General features: G+C 48.1%; 1 protein-coding gene and 1 long non-coding RNA gene across 3 annotated transcripts in view; one reads left to right on the top strand and one right to left on the bottom strand.

Moving 5' to 3' along the window:
- Window positions 1-186: 186 nt before the first annotated feature.
- On the bottom strand, window positions 187-12,809 carry PLAC9 (placenta associated 9). 2 transcript variants are annotated; one of them, XM_061197064.1, is made up of 4 exons: window positions 12,690-12,809; window positions 2,732-2,829; window positions 1,446-1,587; window positions 187-967 (listed from the first exon to the last, which is right to left on the bottom strand). In XM_061197064.1, the coding sequence occupies exons 1-4, from the start codon at window positions 12,751-12,753 to the stop codon at window positions 957-959; spliced, it is 315 nt and encodes a 104-aa protein (XP_061053047.1). In that variant the 5' UTR covers window positions 12,754-12,809; the 3' UTR covers window positions 187-956. The 2 variants fall into 2 exon arrangements, with proteins under 2 accessions (XP_061053047.1, XP_061053036.1); XM_061197053.1 differs by having other exon boundaries at window positions 1,459-1,587.
- Window positions 12,620-17,867, top strand: part of LOC133095515 (uncharacterized) — a 116,143-nt gene continuing 110,895 nt past the window's right edge. The window contains exon 1 of the long non-coding RNA XR_009701620.1: window positions 12,620-13,220. This is a non-coding gene — a long non-coding RNA (uncharacterized LOC133095515). The remainder of the gene's footprint in view (window positions 13,221-17,867) is intronic.

Below are 17,867 nucleotides of genomic sequence, written 5' to 3'. Positions count from 1 at the left end.
ATAGCCAAAAAGTGCAAACAACCCAAATATCCACTGATTTGATGAATGGATGAATAAAATGTGATATATCCATAAAATGGAATATTATTATTCAGCCATAAAGAGGAACGAAGTACTGATACATGCTACAACATGGATGAACCTTGAAAACATTATGCTAAGTGAAAAAAAGTTAAACACAAAAGGTTTTGTGTCTGACTTTTGTATGATTCCATTTATATGAAATGTCCAGCATAGGCAAGTCCACAGAGACAGAAATATTAGTGGTTTCCAAGGGAGGATGGGAGGGGGAATGGGAAGTGACTGCTTAATGGTACAGGGTTTCTTTTTGGGGTGATGAAAATTTCTGGAATTAAAAGGTGGTGATGAGAATTAGAAGGTGGTGATGACTACACAACATTATGAACCCACTGAATTTGTACTGCTTTAAATGGTTAAAATTTTGAATTTTATCTCAACAGAAACATTTTTTAAAACTTTAATGTGCACACAGATTCCCTGGGGGTCTCATTAAAATGTAGATTCTGATTCAGGAGGTCTGGGCAGGACCCCAAATTCTGCATTTTTGATAAGCTCCCAGGTGACACCCCTGTTGTTCACCTACGGCCACATTTTGAGTAACAAGTTTACTCAAAGGGCCCTTCCACTGTGTCGCCTTACGATTCTGCGCCTTAGGTGCCTCACCTCTTGAACTAACTCCTGCCCTGTCCACCCCTATAAATAAGGAGGGCGGAAGTACAGGTCTGAGCCTGCAGTGGGTGTGAGCCTCAGCGCATGGGAGCAGGTGGAGAAGGGGCTGTGGCTGCAGGGGTCACTGTCAGCAGACACAGAGGGGACCAAAGGAGTAGCTTTTATTTTGCACAAAGCTGAGGAAGGCAGGCCATAACGCACGGCTCTGTTCTCAGAGGAGAGCTGTTGTACCACTGCCAGCTGTTGGGTCGCTCCTGCTCTGGTGCTCAAAGGCGATCTGAAAGAAAGGGGGCGGCCTCGGAGTGAGCAAACAGGGTGCTGAAGGCTGCCTGCCCTCCCCTCCCAGTCCCCTGGGGACTCCTGTGCCAGGACGCAGGGCTCGAGGGAGCAGGTGGCAATCCCTCCACTGCCGATCAGAGGGATGCCAGGCTTCCCTGATAGGGTTTGGTGGCGGCAGAGGAGTAGAAGGGAGATGGTAGGAGCTGTGACATGTGTAAATGGCCAGGGAAGGAGGCAGCTGCTCTGAGTCAGGGTGGTGCTGAGAGTGGAACTCTTCCAGGTGGCCTTACCCGATGCTGGGCTGCAGCAACCCCGGGGGTGGGGGCAGAGAACACTTGGGGTGAGCCCGGGGGATGCTTCCCACTTCTGTCCCAAGGAGGAGCTGGAGCCTCCCTGGCTTGTCCAGGCTACACCATGGGGGTGGAGCAGCCGTCCCCACCCTGCTGCCCAGCCCTGGAGGCTGTCATCTCTGCTACCTGAGCTGCTCACCGTCTCCTCTCCGAGGAGGTCGGGGATCAGGCTGAAGGGGCCCGGGGGCAAATTCCAGGCCAGCTCCTCCAGCTGAGCCAGCAAGCCTTTCACTTCTGCCTCCAGGTGCTCCACCGTCTTCTCCACCGTCTAGAGCAAGGAGAGAAGTTGGGGGAGGAGGGGGAGGAGTGGAGGACAAGAGAGGTGCCAAGTCTCACTTAATCAGCCACATCCTAAGGAGCACCTGGAAGTCCAGTAGGGTGCAGTGGGGAGAGAAGTGGGTGCCAGGGGACCTGGGTCCTCTTGGTTCAGGCTCTGCCCTTGCCTGCCTCTCAGTTCCCCAGATAACAAAATCCTAGGAGCTCACTCTCTAAGGCTGCTTCTGGCTCTGGCACTCAGGGGTTTTACCCAGTCATTGGTTTGGGGCTTGGAGGCACTCTGGGATTCCTTTTTCCCTTTCAGGATGTCACCACTGGGAGCTCACATTCCTTTTGTTGCCCCGCCCCCTGGTGGCAATTCTGCCAAATGACAGTATTGGGATTTTGAAATTTTCTTTATTCAGGGTTCTTAACTTTTTTTGCCAATGAACCCCATTAGCAGTCTGGTGAAACCTACAGACTGCCATCAGAAAAATGCTTTCATTGAAAAACATAAAACATACAGGATTTCCAAGGGTATAAACTGCATGAAAATATTAAAGTATTAAAAATTAAATTTTGATATAAACATTTATGTATTTATTAACTTATTTAAGTAACACCAGGTCTAACAACTACTGAAATTTTGACATACTGATTAGAGTAAATAATATATTGAGATATTCACAATGACTATAATGGGATGAAATTATCTGTGATTTCTATTGCTGACAAAGTCACAGTACTGTTAATACTCCTGCAGTTTGTTGTCTGTATTTATAGTGAATGAGAATGCTAAATCTCAGCTAAAGGTTTGTGAAACTGAAGTGCAATTTTTTTTCCCCACACAAGTTTATGGACCCCAGGTTACAAACCGTGGCTGTGTAACAAAACACTGCAATTGAATTTCCACCTTCTCATCCGTTGATTATGGGGAGATCTCTGGCTGGTGGGAAACAAGGTCCCGGGGAGGCAGGGTCTGTTGGGGGCTGGGCAGCCTAACAGCCCAGGTAGGGCGGGGAGATGTTTAACATAGTGGCCAGGGAACAGGATTGGCCCAGATTTCCCCAATTTTCCAAAGCAGGATTGGCCTGAACCCTCCAAAGCCACCAGCCTGGCAGGTGGTCCTGCAGCTGCATGCCCTCTCAGGTCATTACCTCCTCTATGACATCTAACCGGCCATGGACAGCCATGTGTCTGTCACACCCTGCAGTCCGAGCTGGGTCTCCTCGGGAGGGGATGAAGGGTTCAGCAGCTGTAGGAAAACAAGTCTTGTCACTGTGGGGCCCTCGGTTTCCCTGTAACATTAGAGACTCCTGCAAACACGGGGCCCAAGGGAGGTGGGTCCTAAAAACAGTCCAAAGAGAAGCAGAGGAAGGCTCAGTGCGGATCAGGGTGTGAGTGTAGGGTTGCCCCAATCACTCACTTGGCCATGGTCTCCTATAGACCCAAGTAGGCTTCCTCAAGGAGGTGCTGCCTGAACTGGGTAAGAAAAGAGAGGAAAGGTTTCAGCCAGAAGGAATGGCATGTGCAAAGATAGGAATGAAATAGCATGGCTCAGTGCACAAACCCTCAGGAAGCCTGAAGTGGTTGGAAAGTACAGGGTGGGTGGGAGATGAGACTGGAGAGGTGGATCGTGGAAACAAGGCCAGGCCCTAATAAACCAATCACAATGCTTGTTTTGGGGTTTATTTTAACCGGAGAGTCATGCAGTCATATGTGAATTTTTAAAATACAGAGAATGGATTGGAGAGATTCGTCTTTGAAGGCAGGAAGTTACTGCAGTAATCAGCGTAAGATGTGATGAAAGGAGGCAATAAGGGTAGGAAGAGAGGAAGAAAATGCATGGAGATATTGTAGTAATAGCATTGACATTGGTGACCAGTTAGTAACATCTGACACAAGTGAGTGCTAAACAAATGTGTTAACTCAGTCAACCTCTACAACCAATTATTACCCACAATTTACACATAAGGAAATTGACGCACAGAGAGGTGAAATGATACGTCTAATGTCACACAGCTAGTAAGCGGAAGATCTGAGGTTCAACTTGTTCAACATCATTTTCCTCCCCAATGTTGGCTCCTCCTTGGTTCCTAACACCACCAACCTTCACACCAGAAGTCTTAGAGCCCGGGTTTTGAGCTCAAGTTGCAGTGTTGGTGGCTCTGAGATACTTGCAGGGCGTATGAGTTGGCTGAGTCCTTGGAGAACACGGACACACAGAAAGGATGATGCTGCCCCAGAAACAAGGAAAAGCCAAGAGCTTTCAAAAGGATGAAGCAGTCAGCATGGCCTAAAGCAGCATGGAGGTCTAGCAAGATAAGGACTCAGAGCAACAGAAAAGTCGATGCTGAATGCCATCCCAGCGCTTTTAGTGGAGAGGTGCCGACAGAGCCAAGTCTAGTCGCAGTGGGATGAGAAGGGAAGGAAAAGTCAGGAGGAGGAAACTAAGATCCTGGAAAACATTTCCATGAAGCTTGGCTGTGAAGGAAGGGACATCAGATCACAAGGTGTAAAGAAGTGTTTATTGTTGTTGTTTCCAGGTTTTTAAGCATTGAAGAAACGCAACCATGCTTATAGCCTAAGGACAGGAAGAAGCCAGGAGAACTGAACGAATGCATTTCCTGAAGAGATGTGAGGCCACAGAATCCAGAAATGGTGGTGAGGGTAGGGGTCACATATGGAAGGAAGAGAGAGGAAACGCAGCAAAAATGGGTAAAAAAGTTCTACTTAAAGGGCCAAGAAGTTGAGTGGGTCCCACCTGATGGCCTCTATGCACTCGGTAAAGTAAGAGGGGAATCGTCTGCTGATAATTCATGTGGGGTTAGGAAAGAGGAGAGCGAGCTGTGAAGTAGTTATCAGGAATTCTGCGAGTGGGTTGTTAGACACAGCCACTAAAATGGGAGCCCTGGTGAAAGTATTTCCACCATGGAAACTGACAAATGCTTTTTTTGTTTGTTTTCCGAGAGCCAGTGTATGAGCACGCCCCTGGGTAAGAAGCTTGAATAAAGAGGGGGCTCCAAAAGGGGATGAGGAGAATGAGGAAGGCAGTTAGGAGGATGATGCAGAACAACCTGACATCACAAGGAAGCCCTCCCGCAGCAGCTCAGCAGGTGGGTGTAAGCAGCAAAGACAGATGGCTGATGAGCTGAAACCTGGGAGTCTGTGGCATGAGTGCGGTGAAGAACAAGAGTGCAAAGGAACTGAGGATTCGACCAGCAAGGACTTAAGGGGACGAGCTCTGGCATCTAGCTTGAATAACGAAGGAGAAGGCAATAAGAGGGCCAATAATTGGGAGAAATGGAGGGGCTGAAGGCACTGGAGATCTCAATGAGATGATGGGAGTAACAGAAGGAAAAAGTGATAAGGGATATTGCAATTTTAGCTTTTAGAGGTAGAGCGGCTTCACAGTGACAATACCAAGGCTGTGGGCATCTGAAGCAGAGCAGGGGTAAGAGTTATTGGACTTGATCTTTGTAGATGCAAAACTCTTGTAAGACCTCGATGTTGGCTGGATTGCCCGAGGGGACATATAAAGTTGCCCAGGAGGTTGGCAGGTCTTGAGGTAAGGATAGTGAGCCATTTTGCTGGTGATGAATGTATAACTCTGAAGGCTGAGTGACTTGTCTAAGATCACACAGCAAACGACTGGACCCCAGGCACCCTGGCCTTCCCCTGGCCCCACCTCAGCCAGCTGGCCTTCTGGAGCTCTGCCAGAGTCCCCATGCCCTGAGAGTCTCTGGTCTCAACTCTCTCTGGATCTCAGCTCTTCCGCTCAGGGGCGAGAACCAAGCGCAGGGGCAAAACTTCCTTCCACTCTGAGCAGCTTTTGTGGAGAACAGTTTGGGTTTTTACATTCTCCCCTTCATTATGTCCATCCACTGAACTTAGAAAAATCTCTTCAAAAAACAATGGTCTTGGGACTTCCCTGGTGGTCCAGTGGTAAAGAACCCACCTTCCAATGCAGGGGACGCAGGTTCGATCCCTGGTCGGGGAACTAAGATCCCACGTGCCGTGGGGCAACTAAGCCTGCACGCCACAACTACCGAGCTCGTGTGCCTCAACTAGAGAGCCTGCGTGCCGCAAAACTACAGAGCCCACGCACCACAACTACAGAGCCTGTGCACCGCAACAAAGATCCTGCGTGCCGCAGCTAAGACCTGATGCAGCCAAAAAAATAAATAAAGAAAATAAATAAATAAACAACAACAATGGTCTTCTTGTTGACTTTAGGGAGGGAGGGGATGTTATAACTTTGGTTATTTTTTTTAAAGGGAGCCTTTCAGAGATCTATACTGAAAATATTTATAGGTAAAATGCTATGATGTCTTGGCTTTACTTCAAAATAATCCAGGCCTGGGAGTGGGAGGAGGCATGGGTGGGAGTATTGAGCAAACAAGATTGGCCGAGATTGGTAACTGTTGAAATTGGGTTATGCGGATGTGGGGTTAATTCTGCTATTCTCTCTACTTTTGTATATATGGTTTGAAATTTTCCATAATAAAAGCCAGTTCTCTGATGGGGTTGTTAGCAAAAAGCAGAAGCCATGGGCTTCGTGCATTGATACAAAATGTTCAGGATGGGTGTGGGGGGGGTGGTGGTGGTCTGAGAGACCCCACCTGGAGGGCTGGGCTCCATTCTGGGCCATTCATCGTGAGAAAGCTTTTGACAGGCAGAGGCAGGGCTAAAGGGGGCCACCGTGAAGGGACTCCAGATTTTGACTCCTTTGTGTCAGCTGAAAAAACTGGGGTGCTCAGCTAGAGAGAAAAGACTTCAAGGGGCAGGCAGAGCTTTTTTCACCCAAGTAGAGGGCTGTCTGGGAAGAGGGGGTCTGTCCTGGTCTACGTCCGGGCCCACACACACCCTCTGCAAGCTCCGCCCAGGGGCCTTAAGCCAAGCCTTTCCCCTGAGTCCTACCCGCCCTCTCCCAGACCCTAAAGTACTCTTCCCCCTCCTCCCAGCTTAGGCCAAGAGGAAACAACATGACCCTGCCGGCCAAGTGGGGCTCTGCCAGCTCTCTAAGTCACGAACAACATGAATCTGCTCCCTCCCTCCCTCAGCCTAAAACATCCTGTTCTCTACGTGTCAGCGATGAGGTCTAACTTGGCTCCCAAACCCCTCCAGGGAAGAGGCTGGGCTGAGGTTGCTCTCCACATCACACAGCGCTAATCCATCACATCTGGACACAACTGCGCCCTGGGCTGCACCGCACAACTGTCTGTGAGCTCATCCAGGCCTCCCGAGGAGCTCTGCTTAGACAGAGCTGGGGCAGAGCAAGGCCACCCTGCCCTGCTGCTCCCTCCCCCACGTGGGTGCTCATGGCATTGACCTCAGCGCATGATGGCAGAAAACACACTGCAGACCTCCGTTCCCAGCCATGAATTGGTGCGGGCCCGTGGGAACTTTCTTCTCCCTGAGCCTCTGCTGCCTCCTCTGTAACACGGGTGTGGGGGCGGGGGCGGAGGCACCGCCAGATGCAGCTCATCCAAGGTTTGCCTGTCTTTCAGGCCTCAAAAATTAGCTACGAAGACCGAACCAGGATGAGTCAAGGACAAGTTGCTTCTTGGCCCAGAAGCTCCAGCAAGGCAAGAACTGGGCAAGGACTCCCTTTGCTTCGTGCTTCCTCACCAGTAGAAAGGGGCTCACAATAACACCAGGTTCATGGGGGCTTTGGGGAAGCTCAGACCAGAGGAAGAGTGGGGGAAGCTGAAGGATTATCACGACTGACCATGGGCGGCCAAGGCTGTGGTTCCCGGTGCTCCCTTCCCTCCTTCGATCCCGCCCTCCCTGACCTGGCCAGTTGGGAAATGGACCTTCTTGGATGCAGGGTTGTTTTCTCTGGCCTGGCTTCCGCTCAGGGCCTGTGTGCACCCTGGACGGCGGGCGTGGGTGGAACATGGTGAGAGCAGGCTGCCAGTGGAGACGGGAGGCCCAGTGCAGGCACCAGGCTAACCTCTCCAGTTAAAGGGACATGGCCACTGGGCCTCCCCCCACCCCCCCCCTCCACTGACAGGCATAGGAGACCTTTTGTTTCTGGATCCAAACACTAAGAAGGCGCACACAACTCAAAAGATTTCTGACCCTGAAAGGTGCTGCTTTGACCAGCCACACTTGTCACTTGGGGGTTAATTCCATTTGACCACAGTCAATATAACAATATAATAAATTTGACCACATTTGATATTTGTATTAAAATTTGTGCTTCATTCCAAACCATCAGTGGTTTTTTTTTTTTTTTTTTTTAGTCGGAAGAACACTATTTTCAAACAACTATGTGAAGAACTCTAGTCTATGGATGTGCTCTGGCTGAAACAGGAGAGGAACCCTTGAGCCCCTTAAGAGGGAGCTCAGATGCTGAGGAACATTTTTGTTTTGGGAGTGATATGTTCTGTCTCCCTTGTCCTCTGGTCATTTTCCAGTTGTGGATTTGAGCCTTGCCGATCACTCTGAGAGCTTACCAATGTCATTCCAATACAGTCGGCGTCTGGTTAAGTGAGGATACAAGCTGAGCTGCTGCAACAAAGAGCCTCCCTCAATCACACATGTGTTTCTTTCTCACATATCAGTTCAGAGGTGAGCTGGCTGATGGTCAGGCTTGGCAGGGAGCTCCGCTCTCCAAGGCCATCCAGGAAACCAGATTCCTTCTACCTTGGAATATGGTGTTTTATAATCCACTGGGTTATAAAGTACTAGAACATTCCTAAACCCCCACCATGCTGAGGTCTAGGAAGCCATCCAGGATAAACCTCTCTCCACACACTGTGCACAGAACACAAGTTTGGGAGTCAGAGGCACGGTCCCACCTCCACTGAACTGTGTTCTTTGCCTCTGACTCAGCTTCGTCTGTGAGGGATCTGCCCTGCTCTGTCTACTTGGTGGGACTGCTGTGTTGATCCAAGGGGCTCCTGCATTTGAAGTTGCCTTGGAACTGCCAGATGATGTGCAAATGCCATGTAGGTCACTCACCAGGTGGACTGGAGACTAAGCAGGTCAGTGAAAGCCCCTGCAGCCCCGCCTGTCCACCTGGAGCCAGTGCTCTTCGCTAGATCACGCTGACCAGGTCTCCTCAAGATGGGGAGGCATCTGCTCTAGGACTATACCTGTGCAGGGGTCCAAGGGATGCTTGGGAGGGGCTTCTCCAACAAGCACACAGAGGGCTCAGGGCTGACCGGGCTCTCTGGGCTCTGTTACAAGCCAATCCCACTTGCTGGATCCTTAGTTTCTTCACCTTTAGAATGGGCACAACCATACTCTATATTTGAAGCTACTGTCAATTTGTGATCAGTTATTATGGGCCAAGCTTTTTGTTGAGTGCTTACATGCATTAACTCATTTAATTCTATCTGTGAGCTCAATACTCTTACTTACCAGTTTTTTATAGATTAGAAAACCAAAGATCAAAGAGGTTGAGTAACAAGCCCAAGACTACACTGCTAGTAGGTAGTGGGGACAGGATTTGAATCCTACCTGCAAGACACTGTCTATACTATGTTCTGGCAGTTCTGTGATGAGTTAAGGGCCTCCCATCTTGGGGGTCTCAGCTGCCTCCTTTGTAAAATGAGGGGCTGGACAGGAATGGGGCAAAGGGGACCTATACACATGACATCTTTGCACCTGTCTTGAGGCCCAACAAGAGCCCAACTGTGTACGTTGGATCAAATTGTCTTTGAGAGCTTCACTCCCCACAACATCCATTTTTGTAAGAAGAAATGCAGTGATCCTCACCATAGCCCTTCAGCATCTTCCTCTTCCACCCAAAGCAAAAAGCAGAATCCCAATGGAAGACAGACGTCCACAGGGACCTGGAATGGTGGTGGACAGTGAGAGCTTCCCCCCGTGGGCCCCAAGGCATGGGTGAGAATGGCTAATAGGACTAGGCTCTAGGACTTGATATCCCTCTGATAGCAAAATAGGAAAGGAACTCAACTGAAGCCTTAACTTAAAAAAAAAAATCCTCTACAAGTAGCACAAAACAGTCTGCTTCACTCAATACATAAAGAACTTTTATAGATCAATATGAAAAAATCCCATTACCACGATGGAAAAGTCTAAGACAATTCACAAGAATTAGCAGAAATGACCAATATGCCTTTGAAGAAAAATCCAACCTTGGTAGTAATCAAAGAAATGAAAATTAAAGCAATAAACCATCTTAAAGTATTCTTGCAAGAAAAAAAAATATAACTGGAATTAGATGAAGCTTCTAGATCTAACTACCAGTTTATAGACAATACAGGGGAGAGAACATTTAAATGACACCTGGGGGATGCAATCAGCTAAAATTTAAATGGGAAAACCCTTATAAGACTAACAACCCAGTTTCTTCAACAAATAAATTTTAAGAAAAAAGAGGCGAAAAAGAACTTACTAAAGAAACTTAAAACTTACTAAAAGAAACAACAGATATATCAACCAAAAGCAATGTGTGTACCTTATTTGGATCAAACCAAATATAAAAACATCACACAATCAGGGACAGTTGAACACTGATTGGATATTTGATGACATTATGGAATTATTGTCCATTTTTAGGGAGTGATAATGGTATTGTTATTAAAAGATGATTTATCTTTTAGAAATACATAAGGCAATACTTACAGATAAAAATATATAATGTCTGGAATTTCCTTTAAAATAATCTGAGGGAGGGGAGAGAAGGTGGGGATGATAGATGAATCCAAATCTGTCAGGAATCCATTCTTGTTGAAACAGAGTGAGGGGCACATGGGGGTTCACTATACTATTCTTTTTTTTTTATTATTCTTTTTCAAATCCTTTTCCCATTTAGGTTGTTACATAATATTGAGCAGTGTTCCCTGTGCTGTACAATAGGTCCTTGTTGGGTATCCATTTTAAATACAGCAGTATGTACATGTCAGTCCCAAACTCCCTAAGTATCCCTCCCCCACCTCCCAACCATAAGTTCGTTCTCTAAGTCTGTGAGTCTGTTTCTGTTTTGTAAATAAGTTCATTTCTATCATTTTTTTTAGATTCCGCATATAAGCAATATCATATTTGTCTTTCTCTGTCTGACTTACTTCACTCAGTATGACAATCTCTAGGTCTCTGTTCTGTGTTTATATCCAACAGATTTGATAATCAACTGTTAAGAAAAACCATGGTATACTGTCTGAAGTCTGAAAGGTTATACACAAAAATGTGTGAACTCAGTGTGAAATTACATTAATATGTTTATACTCTCCTCTTTTTTTTTTCTTAATCTGGAGCAATGAGGATGATCAGGAGGAAAATAATGTTTAAAAATGGCTTTAAGCTAAAATGTATATACCAGTCATAGCTAAAGGGGCCACAAAAAGTCTGCCACTGTGGGCGGCCAGCTTCTCCCTCTGGGGGAGCACAGACTCGGCTTTGTCCCCTCAGCTCCTGGAGGTGGGGACTCCAGCAAGATGGGGCGGGGCGGGGAGGCAGGGAAAAAGGACAGCACCTGGGCTGGGCTCTGTGCTGCGTGGTCCCAGCCACTCCTCACGCAGCCTGTGAGGAAAGGGTTGTTGGTCCTCCTTAGCCAACCTCAGTGGAGAACTGGGCCTCAGAGAGCTCAGTGGAGCTGTCTGAGGGGACGAGGGAAGGAGCCAATGTGTGTTGACAGATGTTCCGTGCTGGGTACTTCCCTTTCATCCAGCTCTGCTGGTGGGTACCATTCTCCCCAAGTTACAGAAGAGGAAATAGCTTCAGAGAGGTGACATGACTCACCCAAGGTCACTCAGCCAGAGGTTGCCCAGGATCAAGACTGGCCTCAACCCTTTCCCTGGATGCTCACTCCCACAGTTCCCTGTGCCTGAAAGGGGCTGGGCCAGGGGTCAGGGGAGCTTCCATCTTAACACAGGGCAGGGTGACTCACAGCCACCAGCTCCAGGTTGATGGGGGAGCAGCCTTAAGTGTGGACAAGGGCCTGGCTGAGGGGGCAGGCTCCCTGGATGCCTGGAGAGACTGAGCCTTCCCCTCGCCCGTACAACTGGGATGGGCATCAGCTGCCTCTGGTTGAGGCCAGCAAGAGACCCTGGGTAAATGGGAACGTGGCTTGTAAAGTGCTGTATAAAGTGCAGTCTTGGGGTGGTGGAAGGAACACCTGTGCATACAGTAAGTCCATCTGCAGCCACCCTGTCCGAGCCTCACCTGTGAAGGGGCAGCACTAAGACTGCTGTCAGGGAAGGGTAGAAGGGACAGGGCACGGCAAGGAACCCAGCCAGTGGAGCACCCAGAGGGCCTCTCCCTCCCGCAGCCTCCTCCCCACCCACCCAAGGCAGCTCAGGCCCTCAGGGAAGCTCTCCAAAAGGCTGACAACTGGCCTCCTCCACAGACTGCAGAAGCCCCTCAGACAACCTGGCAAGTAAAGCCGTGGCCTCCAGGGGCTGCCTGCCTGGGCTCTGACCGGCTGTGCTGGGCCAGGCCTGGGTCCTCTCCCTGTTGGAGCTTGGCTTCCCAGGAAATTCCCCAAGAAAACCAGGCCTGGGTGCCTCTGCAGGCCCTCTGGGCAGGGCTGGTCTGGAGGGTGGGGAGCCGGGGCTGCCCCACCCTGCAGACTTGACCACCCACCTTGTGATCCTGGTCTCCTCCTCTCTTTCCTCTTGACCTGGGGCAATGGGTCTCTCCACTCCCTCTCTCCTTTTTTGTCTCTCTCAAATCTGCCTCTCTTCCTCGATATCCTCTCTTTCTCTCTCCCCCAACCCCGTTCTCTCTCCCCAACCCCCTTTCTCTTGCCATTTTAGCTCCTCTATTTCCTTCCCTCTTGTTCCGTTAGCCTCTCAAACTCCTTTTTCTCTCTGTCCTCATTCATAGTTCAGACCCATCTGTCTACCTCCAAAGTTTCTTATCTGTCCCAGCCTCTCCCTTGCCCTCTGTATTCTTCCCTCTCTCCTTTGTAATTCTCTCTGTTCCTCTGCCTTTATTCTCTCTGCCTTTTTTGTCTCCGTCTTTCTCTCCAATTTCTCTCACCATCTTTCTCTCTCCCTCTCTGCATCTCCCTCTTTCTCCATCCCTCTCTCTCCATCTGGCTTCGTTCCCATCTCCCTCCCTCTTCCCTCCCTCTCTCCAGCTCCTTCCTCGCGGTCCGCGGTCTCCCCGACCCTCGCCCCGCGCCCGGGCCCCACTCACCGGTGAAGGCACCCGAGGCGCGGAGCAGGGCAAGCCCGGCCAGCGCGCAGAGCAGGGGCCGCATGCTGCCGGCTGGCGGAGCGCAGCGCCGCGTCTGCCCGCTGCCGCCCTCCCCGCCCTCCCCGGGATCGCGCCGCCCGGCCCGGGAGGAAATGCTCGCAGTCCCCGCCAAGATTCCTGGGCGGCTCCGGGCTTTCTAGCTCGAGCGAGCCCGCCCCCTCCAGAGACCCCGCGGGCGGAGGGGCGACGCGCCAGGCTGGGCGCCTCCCCTGGAAGGGGCCGCGCTCTGAGCCCCCGCGCCTCCCCCGGGCCCGAGCGCAGAAGAGTGGGCGATGGAGCCGGGGGTCCAGTGATCCGTTATGAGCCCATTTCACAGACCGGCGGACTGCAGTTTCGAGAGAAGTGCCACCCACACCTGTGGCACGGGATCTGAATTCCTGACTGCACGGAGTGTGGAAGCTTTTCTCTGCCCACCAGGAACAAGTAATCAACTCTCATGACATCGGACAGAGTGTTCAGCACATACTTAAGGTCTGTACTAGTTAGTGTTAGGTAAACTCTGGAGGGGGGAGAAAACGAAATAATTCTCATATTCACATGTCTGCACTTGAGGAGTTCGTGGTCTAGTGACCACCCTACTATTAATGAACAGTAGCTAAGCTTTGCTTGATTTATTCTACATACGCCATCTCTCAGATCTTCACTGCACCCCCATCAGGAGTGCATCATTACGTCCATTCTGCAGACCAAGAAATTGAGGCTCAGAGATGTTAAGAGCCTTGCCAATAGTCACACACCTGGTGTAATGTGGAGTCAGGATTTGAATCCAGTTCTGTTCCCGGTAGATAATAATATATTGATACAATGTATTGGTGAGAGCCGGGTTCTTTCTCCATTCTAAGCAAACCCAGAGTAAGAGCTGGGTGGGTTTTTCAGTTAACTTCAAATCATCTCCACCTCCCTCCAGTTTAAAACACAATAGTTGAACCTTCACCTATGGGACACACCCACTCAACAAATGAAAAAAAAAGTTAAGATTTGGGAAAACAAAAAGCAAAAGCCACAGCCCTGACATCTGCACTGCAGAGCCTTGAGTGCATGTCCTGGCTGCCAGTGGAGCCCCTTCATCACCAAGCCCAGGAGTATGTTTTTATCCATCAAGGGGCCCCCTTTAGGGTTAACTGGAGCCCTTGCAGATCAAGGCTGCACCTCTGCCTTCTCCATTCCTGACTGTGGCTGTGCAATTGTACAAATATAGTCACCACACTAACCAATAATCCTTCCTTCTCACTTCTTCCTCCAGATAATAGCCTCAGGAACAGAAATTCAGGTTTTGTGTCAGCAGATCTTGGACAAAGACTTGGATCTAAATTTTTAAAAAGCTCTCTTGGGATTTGGGATGCCCACATGAACTGGCTCAAAAGAAGGATTTATTTCAGAAATGCCAAGAAGTTTTCACACTTGGTAATAGGACTTTCTTGGTAGTTTACCTCGGTGGGAAGTTGTCAAAGAACAGTCAAACCCACAGGTTTGCGGCTCAGAATGAGTGGGCTGCCTAATATTTTGAATTTGCAATAAAAACAACATATATACAATACTTTCTTTTTGTGGTAGAGGCACAAAGTAATAAAGCATGCAGGGTAAAACCCCTCCCTGTCACAGAAACTCCCCCTACCCGGTGATTCTGTTACAGACCAGGCTTCTTGGCCTTCTTAATCAACAGAAATTGATAAGAAGCCAGACAAGAAATTCAGGCAAGGCTTTATTGGGACTGGTGCTGCAGCACAAGGGAGTGAAAACAAGTAACAGTTTCCCTTGCTTACTCTCTGGGGGGGAGGGGAGGCTGAGCTGGTTCCTTATGTGGGGTGAGGGTAGGGGTGGGTCCAGGGGTCTTGCTGGAGGGGTGGTCAGGTGGTCTGCCCACCCCCTTGGTGGTGCTGTGTTCAGGGCTCATGCACAGTACTTTGCTTTTGCTCGCGGTTCCTCAGAAGTGGCAGTTGGGTTTTTGGTCTTTTTGTATCTTGTTGTTCCTAATTTGTCCCAACTGCCCATGCGCGTAGTTATTTTTAGTCCCGTATAGTTTCTTTGTATTATGTTGCTGGAGGAGACATTCGTCCAGGTGCAAGCACTGCAGCAAAGGGTTCCCGGTCCCAGGTCCCAGCCTGTATCAATTCCAGTCAAGTTCCCTCAGCTTGGTGGGCTCTTCCAGTTCCTTGTCTGTGCATTCCCTATCGATCTAATATAAATTCAGACACAAATATATAAACATAGGATTGAATACTATATTTTTGGGATTTGCTTTCACCTTCATGTTCATCTCAGTCATAACACCAAATCTTAAAGATCATTCTATGTTAGTACACCTAAATCTGAGACGGGCAAAATATCTCATGATTGAAGGCACTATTTTTGTCCAGATAATCCCCTGTTGATGGACATGGAGTTTGTTTCCTTGTGTTTTTTTCCAATATAAAGCATGCTTCAGTGAACATCCTTTTGCATATATCTTTATGTATATATTACATAATTCTGTATTTCTGAAAGGCCTTATTCCTGGAAGAGGAATCAGTGATTCAGAGGGCCTTTTACATTTTGCTAGATACGCTAAAGGCTCTTACTAAGCCCAGAGGAGGGGCGGGGCACTGAGAGCAAGGCTCCAAGGTGCACCCAGTTACATTGTAGTCTATGTTGGAGTTGTGCTGCAGGGGGCGCCATTTACATAAAATACTTCTGGAGTGGGACGAGCTGAAGTTGTAGATCTGGCAGCCCTGTACATTCTCCAGCACTGAATATTTATCTTTTGATATTTTGACAGTTTGATGATGAAAAAAAGTTACCTTTTTGCTTCTATTTACATGCTATTTAGTGAGTGAAGTTGAGCTTTATTTATTTATTTATTTATTTATTTATTTATTTTTATGGTTGTGTTGGGTCTTCGTTTCTGTGCAAGGGCTTTCTCCAGTCGCGGCAAGCTGGGGCCACTCTTCATCGCGGTGCGCGGGTCTCTCACTATCGCGGCCCCTCTTGTTGCGGAGCACAGGCTCCAAACGCGCAGGCTCAGCAATTGTGGCTCATGGGCCCAGCTGCTCCGCGGCATGTGGGATTCTCCCAGACCAGGGTTCGAACTCACGTCCCCTGCATTGGCAGGCAGACTCTCAACCACTGCGCCACCATGGAAGCCAGAAGTTGAGTTTTATTTGCCTAGTCAAATACTTTTTTCTATTTTTCCCTCTTTTCTTTACATATTCTGATTATTAATCCAAGAATGCCTGATATATATGTTGGCAATGTTTTCTTCCATTCTTCTATTGTCTTTAACTTTCTTTGTGATATCTTTCATCATACAGAAGTTTTAGATATTTAGGTAGCCAAATTTCTCAGTATTGTCTTTTATGGCTTCTAGATTTTACAACTTGCTTATGATTCCTCACATCAGGACTATAAAAGTATTTTCCAACATTTTCTTCAAATAGCTTAAAGTTTTTTTAAAGGTGTAACCTCTAATACTTCTGGAATTTTTATGTGGTTCCGAGGAACGATTCAAGCTTAAATTATTTTCCCACATGGACATCTAAATAGCCTGCTCTTCATTGCATAGTCCATCCTTTAGCCACTAATTTGAACATAAAACAAATTGCTGGTTTAGCTATTCATTCCCAAGTAGAGGTCCAAAAAAATCTCTCGCCATCATGTCTGTTATAAGGTCAGAGAAACAAAACTAAAATAAGCTTATCATTTCAATAGATACTGAAACTATTATTTGATGAAATTAAATAGCCATCCCAGACTTAAAAACAACAAACTCTGAGAGGTAGAAATAAAGAAAATAAAAGTACATTTTCTTCAAAGATAACTACTTTTACCTTACACAACTGGTTTGCACATACCTGCAGGAGAAAGGAGAGTGGCATCCTTTATGAAGCCAGGAATGAGGTAAAGACACCATCCATCACCACCATTAATTATCTGTGGTCTGATTGATGCAATAAAGTACAAGTGAGAAGAAGAGTTATCATAAAGAAGACAAAATACTGATATTAGTAGAAGATTCAATTGCTTTCTCAAAAAATCCAGTAGAGCTAAAAGAACTACTTGAATTACTCAGTAAATTGGATGGATTTAAGATAAGTGTTTGGCAATCAATTTATTTCCTGATACCAACAGAAGCCAGCCCAAACATATGAAGGAAAACTTCTGGGCAGGATGATAAGGACCCAGTTTGCTAATGTCCTCCTTCCAATGTTCTCTAGAAATAACCAGTGAAGTTAAAAATAGGGGAAACTAGGGAAATATGCCAACCATATGCTGGGCCTCAAAGCAAGTTGGTGGCCAGTTGGGACTGATGACAATAAGTATCATTATTTATTATTACTCTGATATTTGCTAAACTTCTTTGAAACAGGTTGTGCTCAGGCTGTCCATGTGTTATTTCATTTAATCCTCGCCCCAAGAAACATAAAAGGAAGGTGTCTTTATCTCCTTTTCAGATAAGATATATTTTATTAAGTCAGAGGGCTGCAGATCCCAGGTTGGAAGGCAGGTGGATCTGATTGTAAAACTCACTCTCTGAAGCATTATCAGGCCCCAGGTGAGTAACTAGGTAGTGAGGAAATCTGGAGGGAGGTGGAGGTGGAGGTGGAGGTGGAAGAGGACAAATCGGGTATTTGGGGGCTCAGAGTGGCAAGTCCTTAAGCAGTTAGGGGGAGACGACCCCTAACTGCCTGAATAGTTGAAGTGCCATAATGTGCAAGCTTTCCTTTCCTCTAATGCTTCTGTCACCCTGGCAGGTAGCACCAAGATCCACGGTGAACACACACAGTTTGAGGCTTGGAGAAGTTAGGTGGTGGCCTAAGGTCACATAGAAATGTGGGGATTTGCTCCCAGGGTGCCAGTGCCCCCATAGGCAATGCTGCAGAATGTGCACGGCCTCCCAGCCTGGCCATGTTGTGGGGAAAATGGGGGCAGAGGGTATCTGGCAGGGTTTGTTCTCCTAGTCCAAACCCAAAGGCAAGGGGCCAAGGCAAACAGGAAGTAGGGGCTGGCCATCCCTCTGGGGCTGGAGGCGGGAGAGAGGAACCACCCACTGAAAGGGCCTCAGTGGCTGGGAGGGTTGGAGCCACACAAAGCCTCCTTGTCTTCTTGTCTTGGTTCAGATAAGACCAGTTCCAGGCAGCCTTC

This window comes from Eubalaena glacialis, chromosome 1, assembly GCF_028564815.1.
Source record: "Eubalaena glacialis isolate mEubGla1 chromosome 1, mEubGla1.1.hap2.+ XY, whole genome shotgun sequence".
NCBI lineage: Eukaryota > Metazoa > Chordata > Mammalia > Artiodactyla > Balaenidae > Eubalaena > Eubalaena glacialis.
Note: the sequence above shows the minus strand (reverse complement) of the source record. Positions and strands in the feature narration are given on the sequence as shown.

What these genes read in the sequence shown, in the direction of transcription:
- PLAC9 (XM_061197053.1), bottom strand. Translation starts at nt 12,753, where the DNA reads ATGCGGCCCCTGCTCTGCGCGCTGGCCGGGCTTGCCCTGCTCCGCGCC. An exon ending in CGCCTCGGGTGCCTTCACCG is followed by an intron (nt 2,830 to 12,689) that starts GTGAGTGGGGCC and finishes GTTTTCCTACAG; the next exon opens with CTGCTGAACCCTTCATCCCC. An exon ending in GGTTAGATGTCATAGAGGAG is followed by an intron (nt 1,588 to 2,731) that starts GTAATGACCTGA and finishes TCCTTGCTCTAG; the next exon opens with ACGGTGGAGAAGACGGTGGA.